Source organism: Akebia trifoliata, chromosome 6 (genome assembly GCF_017979445.1).
Source record: "Akebia trifoliata isolate Shusen 1 chromosome 6, ASM1797944v1, whole genome shotgun sequence".
Lineage (NCBI taxonomy): Eukaryota > Viridiplantae > Streptophyta > Magnoliopsida > Ranunculales > Lardizabalaceae > Akebia > Akebia trifoliata.
Window position 1 is genome coordinate 21,499,765 of NC_141380.1, and position 15,427 is coordinate 21,515,191.

At 35.4% G+C, this 15,427-nt stretch overlaps 1 protein-coding gene and 1 pseudogene across 5 annotated transcripts; both read right to left on the reverse strand.

The window, feature by feature from the left end:
• Positions 1-2,166: 2,166 nt before the first annotated feature.
• Positions 2,167-3,548, reverse strand: LOC147400396 (vacuolar sorting protein 39 pseudogene; annotated as a pseudogene). Its single transcript, XR_015179022.1, has 3 exons — positions 3,342-3,548; positions 2,620-2,841; positions 2,167-2,501 (listed from the first exon to the last, which is right to left on the reverse strand). The product of XR_015179022.1 is annotated as a vacuolar sorting protein 39 pseudogene (transcript).
• A 2,198-nt stretch (positions 3,549-5,746) lies between these two features.
• Positions 5,747-15,050, reverse strand: LOC147400397 (uncharacterized). Of its 4 annotated transcripts, XM_086446078.1 has the most exons (8): positions 14,746-15,050; positions 12,616-12,788; positions 7,646-7,758; positions 7,299-7,549; positions 7,004-7,210; positions 6,818-6,910; positions 6,631-6,735; positions 5,747-6,481 (listed from the first exon to the last, which is right to left on the reverse strand). In XM_086446078.1, exons 4-8 carry the CDS (start codon positions 7,359-7,361, stop codon positions 6,050-6,052), a joined length of 900 nt encoding a protein of 299 aa, XP_086302204.1. In that variant the 5' UTR covers positions 7,362-7,549; positions 7,646-7,758; positions 12,616-12,788; positions 14,746-15,050; the 3' UTR covers positions 5,747-6,049. The 4 variants fall into 4 exon arrangements, with proteins under 4 accessions (XP_086302204.1, XP_086302206.1, XP_086302203.1 ...); XM_086446080.1 differs by lacking the exon at positions 12,616-12,788; XM_086446077.1 differs by lacking the exons at positions 5,747-6,481; positions 6,631-6,735; positions 6,818-6,910; ... (1 more) ...; positions 7,299-7,549; positions 7,646-7,758 and adding exons at positions 8,052-8,991; positions 9,063-9,164; positions 9,258-11,498; positions 11,589-11,632.
• Positions 15,051-15,427: the final 377 nt, after the last annotated feature.

Here is a 15,427-nt window from a genome sequence, read left to right on the forward strand (position 1 = left end):
TACGTGGGAAAGGGAAGGGAGGGCCATGGGGTACAGACTAAGCCCATTGTCGACACATTCAGTCCCTTCAAAATCAAAGTGTACCATTCTAGTGGTTTTGGCCATGTCAATCAATGTGAATTAATGCATGTATGATTCAAAAATTGTATTGTGTGAGGAATCATGTCTTACCCAACTAAATCAGATGCAAGTACAGATCTCAATAAATCTGATCGAGATGGAAGTGTCCTATGTATTTGGGAAGAAGGAAAAGGGGTGTGGAGAAACCAACCAACTTTCATTTTACTGTTATGAGACTAGATGGACAGAGAGCAGTAGTTGAGTTCGTAATTAGAAAAAGTTTCCAAATTCAGAAAAATTTACACAACAATAAACATTATGAAAGTGTAAGAGTGATTTCATTAACCAACCTGCCGAAGTACAACTTTTTAATAATATACGCACTAAGTAGACCAACCTGCAAGAGAAAAAGAAGAAACGTCATAGATCCGGATCTAACCCTACCAAATTACTTGATTCGGGTCGGTCAGGTTGGATAATTCTGGGCCATTCAACAATTTTTTGCTGTACAGTAAAGGTGTTTCATTCTGATTAAGAACCTATACCAGCACACACAATTAGCTTTAGCTACATTATGTTGTTATTCTTAGTTGCAACAAAGGCACCATTTTGATGGTGATGCCCTACCTTCAAATAATATCTTAAATAAAAGATTGGATGCAGTGAGAGTGGGGGGTTATGTTATGTATTATTTATAATGAAGAGGCCCACAAGTAGTCACATTTATAAAGCAGTCCCACATGACCACTCCAATAACCCAAGAAAGGCTACAGTTATAAAGTAGTCCCCACTTTATGCATGATTGTTCTAGGGTTAGATGGAAGTGGGGAGTGTGGAAAGAAGGCCATAAAGATACTTGGTTTTGTTAATAGTACCCAATCCAGCAATCGTTCATTTCTCAAGGCCGAAGAACACATGATACCTGTTATTAGTAGCTGTTCTGTTATTTAGTTGCATCGAACCTATTAGTTACAAGTTTTAAGTAATTTTGAGTGTGTTTTAAGTATTGTAAGATCAGACGACTACCTAGAATCACTTGCCAAAGGGACAGAACTCCCCGGTGGAAGTGAAGGATTCACACCATGGAGATTTCTAAGATCAAAAATCATTGTGTGGATTGTTAACTACATAATCCATTTAGTCCTCTGCATTCTTTTGGACATTTGAAAGATAATGTGAAGTTGTGAAATGTACGAATAAGACTTTTGTTATGATGATATATGTACCAAGTATGTATATTTGTTTCTCCACTGAAGTTGATAACTTCATTACAGATTCTCCCCTTGATGCTGGGCATAGTTACAATATTTTGGATCCGTAATTATTTGGTGAGGCCCACAAGTAGTTACATTTATAAAGCAGTCACATTTATAACAACTTCCATTATTATCGTATCGGCAAATATCCTAAAAATTGTAGTGGTATTTTTACATGAGAGAATAGGAGAAAACAAATGCTTACTTGCATTAGAAGACCACCACCCCGCAAAGTATGTATTTTTGCTTCGATCTTAGATTGGTTAATCCTCAATCTATTGCTTCTTGGTCCTCCCCTTACCATGTCAATCTAAAGACACCATTCCACAGAGTAAGTGAAGCACTAAAAAGTTTCATGAACTGAAAATCTTTAGCACTCTTGAAAATGATAAAAACGAATTATAACACTTTGTATCTACTGTCCTCTCTAGCTCTTCTAGAAAGCATTGCTGCAGAGGCATACAAATTTGTTTGAACCTTAGTAAATAAATCATGATTCAGTCATTTTTAGCGCAATGGTAGTGTCGCCAAAAACGCGATATGACGTAGTGAAGGATTGAATGGTAACTCAGTTACAGCCCAAACTTGATCCCATTAAATATAACAAATCCCCTTTTGAAGTTCCAGTGATCAATAGTCACTTATTATCAAATATAGGAAATCTAAAATCAAAAGAAACAACTCAAGGAAATGCAAAATCTAAAATCAGCCATTGAAAGGTCTCTATGTATATCTCATAAGCATGTGTCATCTTAATGTGTCTAATTTGGTGTCATCTTCATGAATCTCATATATGTGCATGTAGAAGAAAATGCAATCAAATTTATACTTACACAGTGGACATTCCTCACAATACATGTCACACCTCCACCGATAGAGTCCCCTTTCACTCGGACATCATCAATGGCAGCAATCATTTTCTCAGCATAGTCTGGATCAGGGCACCTAGCGATATAGAGATAAGGCAAGCTGGTGTTGGTTCAATTTGCCCAACAAAATCGCTCGCTCCTCATATAAAGCATCTACTGGGAGACACTTTAACAAACCCTCCGAGTTATATTCTGATATATTCTCTAAAGCAGATAATAACTTCTTCCGGGTTGGGGAATGAACTTTCTCATCCCACTTTTTCTGAGTCTTCAGATCTTCATACAAATCAAGTACTTCAGAGAGATAGATTTGCACCTACCAAACATCAGGACACAATAAATAAAGTCAGATTTCATTGATAACAAACAAAAAATAGTGATGATATGATGATGATTGTAAGCAGGAACAGTTAACAGAAAAAAAATTCTTTCACCATTTCATTCTGCAGATTTCCAGAGATCCCATTTTCAATCATTGCAAGCATAAGTTCTAAGTATGTCGTCTGCAGGTTTGGGGCATGCTGCTTTAAGTAGGAGTTGACCAAGTCAGCAGGAACATTTCCAGACAAAAAGAGCTCAATAGTTTGAGTTGTGCAGCTTTCAAGAACAAGCATCGAGTACTCCAGAACGAGCATAGGATCAGTACTGCAGAGGGGCTGCATAAGAAAAGCCCCAAAAATTATTCTAAAAAGTCCAAGAAACATTGGCTCCAAAACCTAGATCATAAATTAGTTAATTTCTTTACAGATGAAGTTTTGAAAAATGGACATTGCAAACTGCAGATTTTAGTAAAGTAAAGATGAGGGTACTTTCAAATAATGAATTTGTAACATGGTAAGTCAAAGAATGAAGGTATGTAACAATTACACAAATAAGTGTATCATTGTTCTTTGCCTGTATGGTGGACTATCTCAGCCTCCTTTTCTTTCTTAATTTATAAAATTTTACATTTATCAAATAAAAGTGTATCACTGTCAAGTCCAGAGACAAGGTGTCTTACACCCATCTTTGAGAATCCCAAAATGCATACAAGTTCATGCACTATTGTCAAGCACCGGATAATTTTGGACGATATCTTATGTCTCCATATGGCTAATTTTTTTTAAATCCTAATTAGTTTGAAGAATTACAATTTACATAAAGAATGCAAATTTACCCTGAGATACTCGATAATCATGTCTGGTCTGAACTTTTGGGTGAGCCCAGATTGCGGTTGGTCTGATTTCGACTCATCTACAAGTTGGTTTAGAAGTTTGAGAGCTTCACGGTGCATCCCATTGCACTTGAAGAGTTCTAACAATGCCGTGTAGTAATTCTTTTCACGTAGAAATTCCTCGCATTTTTTTACATCACAATAGTGCATGAACTTTTGTGCTTTAGTTAAACCATGGGTAGAGTCAACTCAAAACTCGACAAATTTTTGTGCTTAAAGTCGTGTAAGGTTTGATTTGCTGGTATGGCTTTGAGACATAATGAGCACCACTCCTTTTAAAATGATATTTTTATTTTTTGGATTTGGATGGGTAAGCTAAGTTGGCTTTAAACAGATATTATTCCTTAATAGATGTCTATCACTCACTATATACACGTGTGTCTCGTAGCGAATGTGTCGATAGATGTCTGGCACAGCCAAAATCATATAAGTGTCATGTATTTGTTACAGAAAAACTGACCCAGATTTCTCTATGACATGTAGGTGACAAACACTAGGACTGGTGCTCAAACAACGGTAAGGATAGTGGATCAATGCAGCAACGAAGGACTGAATTTCAGCAACTTGACACCAATGGACAAGGCAATGCCCGGGGCCACCTCATTGTTAACTATCAGTTCGTTAACTATGGTGACTGAAGTAATCCTATGAGTCTGTCTTTCCAATATAAACTACTTACCTATAAGTCATTTGTGAGGAAAATGCATGCTGATCAGGTTGAACACATTAATAAGAAGGATATTGAAGGATTGCCTGTTACTGCACTTGGTCTAGCTGCATAGGCAGCAGTGTCCAAGGTAACTGCACATCCTTGTATACATAACTACATCTTGCAAAGAAGGAGAAAGAACAAGTTTAAGTAAAAAACAGTAAATAGGGTGTTGTCTTTTAGGACTTCATTTGTAAAATAATTTTCAGTAGAAGTGTCTAAGGGTCAAAAGACTAGAGGTTAGGAGTTCCAATTGGCTGAGTTTGATCCAGGATTCAAGTATCAGTACCACTCACAGTATTGGCAAGTGGTAGTACTGATATATGTCAGGTGACACAATGTTGTATGCGTAAATAATGCCAACAGATCTTGTTACTTCTAAAGAATTGCATGACTGCTTCAAAGTGAAATACATTTCTCTCACAGGCATCCCATCTAACCCCTACCATCTCAACATAGAGCAAGAGTGAGTAGATGATCTGCCATGTGCCACCCTCCACTTTACAAATAATCATCTACTCCACTTTCCTTAAGGTTTGGTATCCTCAAGCATCCATCCCGCCTGTCTTCCATATTAACAAAAACTCGCTCTCTCATGAACCCAACCCATATCAGTCCCATCCCCTTCAAATCTTATAGACCTTATTAGCCCTTCTCTAGGAAGGTAGATATCTCAATAGTTGAGTATTAGGTGCAGAATTGGGTCTCTAGATTATATGATCTAACCTGGTATAAGGTCTTTAAAATTTTGTTTGGCTGCCCGAAGTTGAGTTGATTTCCTAATTAATCCACCCTTTGCCCATTTCGTAATTGTGTGTGTTTGTATGTGCATGTGTTTGGCACACATTTGTGCATAGTATCTCTGAGCATACATATCATGTTTCTTTGCAAAGTAAGAATGTGAAGGCAGTTAAAGAGAGTTAAGGACCTCCTAACCATCACCACCATCATCATCAAAGTCTTACAACAAATGTTTGTTCAGTAAGGATCTAACCAGATTCCTATTAATCTGGATGGCATATAGATATGTGCTTAGAAGTTAATAAAACATCACTTTTATTGACAATCTACAAAGTAGAAATTATATCAACAAGATGCAAAAATGTGTGGGCATGAGAGAATTCAATTTCAGAGAGCATGCCTGATCAAAAGCCTGAAAAATATAATCTGCAAACTGAATTTCAGCAATAGCTCAATTTCCCAGTCATGTTAAATAAAACTCAAAACTTAAAACCAATACAAGAAATAAATAAAAATGTAGGATGAAAGTTTTATAGAAAAATCTAATATAACATATAAGCAACATGCACAAACACACCATTGCCACAAGACCAATACCAAATCCAACAATACCCCACATACAGAGAGAAGTCAATTTGAAGTTTATCAAATGCATCAACCTAAAGAGAACACACATTACCACAAAATTATAAAAATAAAAGGAAAGATAGAAAAGTTAATATAGCATGTGCAAATAAATTCATAGTAGTGAATCAATGGCATACCTTCTCCCTCCTCCTTTATCCGGGCTTGGGACCGGCAATGTAAAACGTTAATTTTACATTAGCGGAGTTAAAAAGGTTTTACCTAATACATACAAAGAGTTAAAAAAGTTTGACTAAATAAGTGTTAGATATCAATCCATATATATAAGAAACGATACACACATTTAAGATCAAGTTTTTGTCTCATTTTTATCTTTACATGGAATTGAACAATTGTAACATCTTCAACTATTACTATTAACAAAACTTGGAAACAAAAAATGGATCATTGATATCTATTTAACAAAAGGTTGTTTCTCAAGTTGTTGCTAGTAATGAAACTAGCAAAACAAAAAACTGATCACCGATCATTGTCAAAAAAACTTGCAGATCAAACTATTACTGCTCAACAGAAGTTTGTGGATCGTTGCCATTGGAAGCCTACAAACAATATTATTTTAACTATTAGTAAAAGAAAATACAATTAAAACTTTTTTGTTTAAAAAAGCGGAATAACAAATTATTACCTGTGTACCCTGAAGTACTTCAGCCATATTTACAGTACGGTCAAGTTGCTGACTCATAAATGACATCAGTGTTTCAAATTGCATCAACATGTTTGTCTGAAATTCATTCATCTCTCGACGTATTGCAGTGGCTTCTCGGCATGCCTCATCAACACGACGATTTGCCTCAACGGCCTGTGAGATACACTCTTGACGGGTCGGTTGAGGTCCGAAAAAAGCTGAGGGTCTCACTCCCAACCCCATCTGCCTGACACGACCATGACCATCTTCTCCCATGACTTGAGAGAAGATGTTGTTCCTACCTGTGTTGCTTTGGGAACTATCTGACAATTGGGACTCATTTTCTTTTTGTCTCATCTCATCCTAAAATAAATTAAATACAATCAATACGTACATCATTTAGAAAAAAAAAGAAAAAAAAAAATTATTGTAACTTAAAAACATTTTTATAAGATAGATAATTTTGATACATAATTTTTTCTTAATAGAATAGGTTGGAAATATATACTTACAATAACTTTCGTTGTCTCTGCATCTATAAAGGTCTGGTCCTTTCTTGTGTGGGTTACTATGAACATTTGCATCCGGGATGGCTCTACCCCATTATTCTTTTCTGTCTATTAACAAGTAAAGTATAATAAGTTAATAAATATTATTGCAATCTTGTACTAAATAGGCTCAATGATTATTTTATTTTACCTCCTCATCGAATTTTCTTGCGAAGCTCTTTGTGCCAAATGTGTGGTGCATTTTTTGGTTCTTACGATTGGCTTTGTTTTTCCTTTCACGCATCTACAAAATAAACCATAAAAAATTAGATAATATTCAAACCTTACCAATATTTAATTAAATAAATTTATATGTAACTATGGTTGTTACTCATACCTTACCAACTTCGCTTTCCCAAAATTGAACAAGCCAATCCCACTCTACTTGATCTATAAAAGGTGGGAGGTTCTTTTTTGCCTCATCTGGAGTACCCACAAAGTCTAAATAGTATTTTGTTTTCAAGAGGGATTTGCGGTCTTTCCATTTTTTATTGAAGGACTCAAGAACCCAACTCTTCAAGTCAGCATCGATATCAAAAACCCCCTACATCACATTTAAAAAAGCATAGGAGTAAAGTTTATGGATAAATATAAACAATCGATGTAGTTAATTGATTTATTTTTCAAATTACCTGAACAGTTTGCCAAATGTTCTCTTTAGCTTCAATTGGCACTCGCCTCCAATCTGAATACATGAAAGATATGAACCGTGGCTTCCGTACCGCGGTACCTAAGAACTGCCCAAGTAACTTGGCCCCATTGCCAATAGGCTGTTTGTAGTTGTTTTTCTGAACACGTGTTTTTAAATCTTGTGGGCCAATGTTCTAGAGTGATTCAAGACGTGTATTGCCCCGCACACGTTTTTTATGCGTCTTAGTAGACCCTGTAAAAAATCATGTAAAAAAAATTGATTATCATTCAATTAACTTATATATACATACATGAATGCCAAATCTTAAAAATAATTACTCCATCTTACTAGATGTTGAATCAGATGCCTGATCAGAAGGGATAGTCATGTCGATCTGTGTGGGCCCCAAATTTACCGTCTCATCCCCATGTTGGGGAGGTTGTGAATCATGACGATGCATCCTATAATAAAGATCAAGAAAATGATTAGTTATTTTAAAAACTTATAAGAAATGCTATTAAGTTAATGATAATGGTTAATTCAAAAATTTACCAATGAGTTTTTTGAACTATCTATGTCAAATGATATATTGAACTTGGAATTGCATCATTGTACATGAATAATTTCAAACAGCATCACTGGACTCCAACTCATCCCCATCAATACTATTAAAATCTGACTCATCAATGTCATCCTCCCTAATTTCATCTGTGGCAGTTAAAGGTGTTGTAATAATTAGAGGTGCATTGATCGTTATTCCTGGCATATCTGACCTATCCCATGTTACGTTATCATCAGAGGCGATCAAAGTATCCATCATATTTTGATCATTGCAAGGCAAGCTTTGCAAGTAATCATCGATATCCTTTACTGTAACATTTCCTCCCATTTCAAACAAGTCTCTTGGTTTTGATTGTATAGCAGTATACCAATTTGAATCCATAGAATCATTAACGTAAAATACTTGTGTGGCTTGAGATGCTAGTACAAATGGTTCATCGTAAACATTTGCTCCAGTATTTGATAAGTATGTGAAATTCACGAGCGTAAACCCCAAGTCATCTTTTTTTATTCCTCTTCTAACATCAACCCACTCACACTTAAACAATACAACACGCTTCCATCCATAATAATTGAGCTCTATGATATCGGTCAATACACCATAATAGGTAATGTCTTCTTGAATTGGGCTTCTATCACTAACACTTGCGAAACTTGATGTATTAGCAACTATGATAACTCCGCTGTTTTGAGTTTTTCTCTTACTTTCACTATCTTTCGTGCGAAATCTGAACCCATTAATGATGTACGTATTGAATCTTTTTGCAACACGATCAGGACCCTTTGCTAATTTTCTAACTTCATCTGAAAGTGCAAAATTCTCTGAATGGGAAGACTTGTTAAAAAGCCAATCATCAAATTCTTTGGCATGAAGCCTATCAATTTCAAAACGACTAACCCGACGATGCTTCTGCTTAAGTTCATTCTTGTGTTTTCTGTATATGTTTGAGTTCAAGAGAGATGATTAACTATGGATATATTACATTCAACATGCATGGTAAAACTTAAAATAAATATGCATTCTTACTCAAAGTATGGGACAAGTGTCTCAGAGTTGAAGAGCATGTATCGATTTGCTTGTCTCCATGATATTTCATCTAGAGTAAACACTTGTTCTTTCCCCAACGGTCGACCTGAGATAGTGTTACCAAAGTCATCATTTCTTATTGGTCGATTAAACCTTGTTTCCACACTATCAAAGTACCTCGAGCAAAATGTTAAACATTCTTCTGCGAGGTACCCTTCTGCGATGGAACCTTCTGGTCGACTTCGATTACGCACATACGATTTAAGTGTGAGAAGGTACCTATGACCATGCATTGAGATAATTTGACTATGAGATTGAATTGTGTGGTGCATATGAAATTAAAATAAAAAGAATATAAAAATTAATGCATACCTTTCGATAGGGTACATCCATCGATAATGTACTGGTCCAGCGATTCGTGCCTCGGTAGCCAAATGAACAGGTAAATGCACCATAACATCAAAGAACGCTGGGGGAAAAATCCTCTCTAAGTGGCATAATGTTAGTACAATCTGAGACTGTAACCTTTCAAAGTCATCTACCATTGCAACTTTAGAACACAACTCCCTAAAGAATGTGCACAACTCAATTAGATTTGCGCTCACATGCTTAACCAATGTACCTCGCAAGGTTATCGGGAGTAGTTGTTGCATCAACACATGACAATCATGACTCTTGAGTCCTGAAATCTTACGTTTTTTGGGGTGTACACATCGCGAAATATTCGCTGCATAACCATCTGGAACCTTAACATTCTTCAACACATTACAAAATTTCCCTTTTTCAATATTGCTCATTGTAAAACACGCGGGAGGATAATATGTCTTATTTCCCATACTAATTGGATGAAGTTTATTTCGTATTTTCATTTCTTGCAAATCTAAACGAGCCTTCAAATTATCCTTTATCTTTCCTTCGATGTTTAACAAAGTCCCAATGACATTATCACACACATTTTTTTCAATGTGCATGACATCTAAACTATGCCGCAACAGGTTGTGTTTCCAATAAGGTAAGTCAAAGAAAATACTTTTCTTCTTCCAATTGTAAAAATCTCTTGTATCATCTTCTCGTTTTCTCTTGTGACCTTTTGCAACCTTAGAAATCTTCCCGAACGTGATGTTTATGCCCTCTACTTGTTCCAAAACCTCATAACCAGATGGCGGGATTGGCATAATTCGATATTCTTGTTCTCCATCGAAACATCTCTTGTCAAATCTAAACCTATGGTCAATCGGCAGAAATCGACGATGACCTAGGTAACAAAATTTTCTACCATGCTTCAAATGTAGAGAGCAAGTGTCCTTATTGCAATAAGGACAAGCAAGACGCCCTTTAGTGCTCTACCCAGACAACATAGCGTATCCCGGAAAGTCGCTAATCGTCCATAATAGTACAGCTTTCATTTGAAAGGTTTGATTGCTATGTGCATCATATGTTTCCACACCAAACTCCCACAATTGTCTCAAATCATCTATCAATGATTGCAAATACACATCGATATCATTGCCGGGTCCATAAGGACCTGGAATCAATAATGATAACATGAGATAAGGCTGTTTCATGCACATCCATGGTGGCAAGTTGTATACTGTTAAAATGACAGGCCATGTACTATGAGAAATACTCATCGTCCTAAATGGATTAAAGCCATCGGTTACTAACCCAAGTCTAACATTGCGATTGTCAAATGAGAATGATCGATGTTTAATGTCAAAATCTTTCCAAGAAAGAGAGTCAGCTGGATGCCTCAAAGACCCATCTTTGGTCCGACTCTCGTCATGCCATCGCATGAATGATGCAGTCTTCGATGACATGAATAACCTTTGAAGCCTTGGAACCAATGAAAAATAACGTAATATTTTAGCAGGAATCTTTCTTTCTTTTGTCTTTGGATAAATGTTCTCATAATTCTCTTTATGTTCAACTTGCTGCCATCTCGAAGTACCGCACACCTTGCATAATTGGTCATTGGCTGTGTCCTTTCAATATAACATACAGTCATTGGGGCATACATCAATTTTATTGTTATTAAGTCCCAAGTCCCTAATGATCTTCTTCGCATCATAAAAAGACTTTGGCAACAACTCTCCCTCGGGTAATGCCTCCTTCAAAAGTGTAAGCAACATGTCGAAGGACTTGTTACTCCATCCAGACAAACACTTTATGTGATATAGTCGAACAATGAAAGAGAGTTTTGTGAACTTGGTACATCCATGATATAACTCTCTATCTGCATCTTGAAGCAACCTGAAGAAGTTTTCTGCTTCGGCATTGCACCCTTGTGTAGAGTTACTTGCTCCATCAGGTACATCATTATCTACACCCGACATACCAAAAGCATCGTGCAACATTCCATTTATATCAATACCAGCTGGATCATCATCACATGGAATTGTAGGTGTGGATGTGGAAGAAGTTTCCCCGTGATATTTTCATAGTGTGTAATGTTCCATAATTCCATAAACGATGAGATGCTCTTGGACAACATCCCGTTTCAAGAGCTTAAAGTTGACACATTTCCTACATGCACATGGGATGAGGTCGGTTGATGTATTGGTAAATGCGAAGTCGAGGAATTTATCAACACCGTTTATATATTCGCTACTAACCCTACATTAGAAAATAATGTAAGGGAACTTTAAAAAATAAATCCCATTGAGTTGTAAACATTGACAATGGATCATAAGTAGTTGAATTTACCTCGACTTTTTCATCCAACTCTTATCCATAACTTCCTTCAATACCTAAATTCAAAAATTAATGTAAAAAAAAAATTACTATAAAGACTGTAACAAATGTGAGGTTTTCTTTACAGTCTATTTGGATTGAGAGAAGAGAAAATATGCAATTTTCTTTTCCTTTCTCCTATTTGGATTGTTAAGTGGGGAGAGAAGAGAAGAAAAGTGGAGGGAAGAGAAAGTAAAAAATGTCACATTTGATTATCTCCAAAAATGGAGATACGAGGAGGGAATATAAGAGCATGAGATTTTACATTCCAAGTTTATCCTCATTATTTTCAAAATTTCCAAAAATATGTAATATTGGCAAGCCAGCTATTACTACTTACACCCCAAGTAAACAAACATCCGACAGGCCATTGGATAGGCCATCCAACAGGCCATTAGACAGGCCATCCAACAGGCCATTAGACAGGTCATGCGACAAGACATTGGACAGGCCATCCGAATAGACATTGGGCAGGCCATCATCTAACAAGCCATTGGGCAAGCCATCCAACAAGCCATTGGACAAGTCTTCCGACAGCCCATTAGGTAGGGCATCTAACAGGCCATTGGGTTAATTTTGATAGCATAACCTATCCAATCCATAAATCTTTTCATGGTTAATTTTGTTTCGCTAACCCAAGGGATGTACCATAGAAACCTAAGTAATAACCCATAATAATCACAAAATGTATATATTTGACGCAATTCAATCTTTTTTTATTTTAAGATATACATATGTCATTATTGCAATATGCAGAGCTTTGGGATACCCATTGACCGAGCAACAGGAGGGGGTGAAGTGGGTAGCACCCTTCCCTAAGGGTACTGGAGTGGAGTCACTGATCCAAATATTATAAGGGGTAAGGAAAATAATTTTCAAATTTATTTTCTAAACAACCATATAAGGTTAATTATCCTTCAAACCAAATCCAAGGCAAATTTGGTCCCATTGAGAACAAAGTTATGAGGAAGGAAACAAAAATAATAAGCGAATGTCATACCTAGTTTGCGGTGAATCGATCTTGAATGGAATGCCACTGCACTCCAACCCCTTCTCTAAAAAATTTTCCTATTTTTTAATGATTTCCAACCCTTTCCTTACTGCAACTCCCGTTCTTTCTCTGAGTGTTCAAAATCCTTGCTTTAGATGAATCTCCTCAACTCAACATAGCTCCTAGGATTCAAAAGAGACAACAAAAACTCCTTCATCTATTCTACTTCAAATGAAACTATTTGTAAAAGAAATTAAAAAGAAAAAAAATGGATATTTGAAAAACCCCATTTCCACCTCAAAAATAAGGATTTTTTGATATTTTTTGCAATGAACCTATTTATGAAGGAAAAAAAAATCAAAACCATATGAATGGACCTTAAGACGAAAGGGGAATGCTATAAAATAGACAATATTATTTCTCCAAATGTACTTTTTGGTGCATCAATACAAGTTAAAGGGTCTAAAATGACAAAAAGAATGTTGAAAGTGATGTGGATGAGATTAAAAAAGAAAAGAACTAATGACATGTCTTAAAGGAGATATAGGTCTAGATAGATTTCCTAGCCCAATATTTGAAGTAATACGTAGAGAGTGATGATGATCAAATCATCTAGCACACCAGCATACCTTCTTCAATCACAGTATTTTATATAGTCCTTTGACAACTATCACAGTATTTTATTGAAGATCAAGGAAGATTATAAAATAAAATTTTCATAATTTCTATCAACTAAAATACTGTAGGTTTATCCCAACTTTCCTTTTCATCGAAAAACACTGATCCCTTGATGAGCCAACATACAATAATACCATAAAATTGATCCTTCAATAAGCCAATTACAGACAATGTTATACACTCAAATTGATCAAAACATTGACCAAACATCTAGAAACCACAGGAATTTGACTTTCAATCAAAGAACTCAAGATATACTAACATCTTACATATTTTTCATGTAACTACTACGCACTAGTTCTTCTAATAAATTCTACAAGACTTCCAATAATATCTAAATGAAAAAGGCTAAAATACCGTACAATTAGGTTCAAGTTCCAACATTTATGTTGGCTGATACAAGAGTAAGATGTATTTCATCCCAAAACAAAGATGATATAATATTTTTCAAAATGCTAAAAATATTCAAATCTCCTTGATAAGTCTGTGATAGACATGTCTGCACCCTGTTAGTAGGTTTTCATGTTAATGTATGCAGAAAGATACTAGCGTTTACAGAATAATATTTCTTCATTCTTCCTCTTTTCATTGTGATTTTTTAACATTTTGCTTATGCTTGCATTCATATAAAGCAATCCAAAATCAAAACTAACTAGGGTTATATAATGGAAAATTCATAATATGTGACCCAATCTTGTCATCCCTATTATCTATTCAAAATGATAAAGAGGATTGGACTGGACTTGTATCATAATAGCAAAGAAACTAGAAAGCACATTCATCTAGTAAAAAAAACTTGGAAAGTCACAAGTTATACATTCTGACATATAATAGTAACAGTCTAGGAGAAATAATCATACTTAAAGCTCCATACATAAGTAAAGATGAGTAGATGGTCCACATTTATATCACACTAATTCCAACCCACATCAAGTAATTATGAATTCCTTCAATAAAAGGTTCAAAATAAACTTGTTTTAGGCTAAATTTGTTTAGCATTATATCTTTAAACACCCAACTTCAGAAAGTTTTAATTCTCCAATTCTTCATAACTTGTCAATGTTTTCTAAAATTAGGCTATGTTCCTTGAAATTAATTCAGAAGAGTATCATTCATCTAATGGAATTTATTAAAAGAAAAAATCTGAAGTACAAATTCACAAAATCAAATCTAATAGATGATAATAGCCAATAAAAATATAAGAAAAAAGGGATTTTAACTTCAAATCCAAATCCTAAACAAACCAATTTTTTAAACTTGTAAGAATATCTACCATTACAAACTTGTAATCTAAACAAAATCATCTAAAATCCCAAAAAAATTTATACATAAAAAGCAAAACCAAACACTTCAACTCTCATTTCTCACCAAATTCGCCATTAATGAGGAGAGGATGTGGTGACTCGGCCACACATGAGGATATATAGAGAGGTAATCTTTAACAAAGAGAGAGATACTCACCAGCTGAGGTTGAGGGTTCAAATCCCTCCTTCCACTCCTAGCAGTACAGGCGAGATAGGAATCCCCCGCGTCAACTCACCACAGCGACCACAAAGCAGGTGCTAAACAATAGATTGGAAATCAGGGGTCGAACCAAGCTTCTAAACTGAAGGGTCAGCTGAAACTCCAATTGGAACTTAAACCGATGAAGAAAAAATCGTTGAAACACCAAGTTTTAGGGATTTCAAAGAGAGAGAGAATGAGAAGAAGAGAAGAAAAAATGATAGAGAATGTGACGGACTTTTGAGCTTCTAATTTCAAAGAGAGAGAGAATTAGAAGAAGAAAAGAAGAGAAGAAAAATGACAGACGGATCGAGTTTTGAGCTTCCCACGAAAATTTTGCGCCAATCGATTGGGGATTAGTGGGGTTTTTTTCTCTATAGCTGCGGAACCCACAATGCGCTGCTATATTACAATTTAAAAAATAAAATTTGAAAAAAAGAACCAACCAAAGAAATCGAAGCTTTTATTTTTTAAAATCGATTTTTTCTTTATAGTGGCGGATACAAATTTCCGCTGCTATAGTATATTTTAAATCGAATTTTTTATTTAAAAAAATTTGAATATTTATAGTGGCGGAATAATTAATCCGCTGCTATATGTTAATTTTAAAAAAATGATAAACAAAATTCACCACTAAATA

Excerpts from the sequence above, each read along its gene's own strand:
- LOC147400397 (XM_086446076.1), bottom strand. The coding sequence starts at position 10,060 with ATGCCAATCCCGCCATCTGGTTATGAGGTTTTGGAACAAGTAGAGGGC. Across the intron at positions 9,165-9,257 it reads TGGATGTACCCTATCGAAAG|GTACCTTCTCACACTTAAAT; the intron begins GTATGCATTAAT and ends GCATGGTCATAG.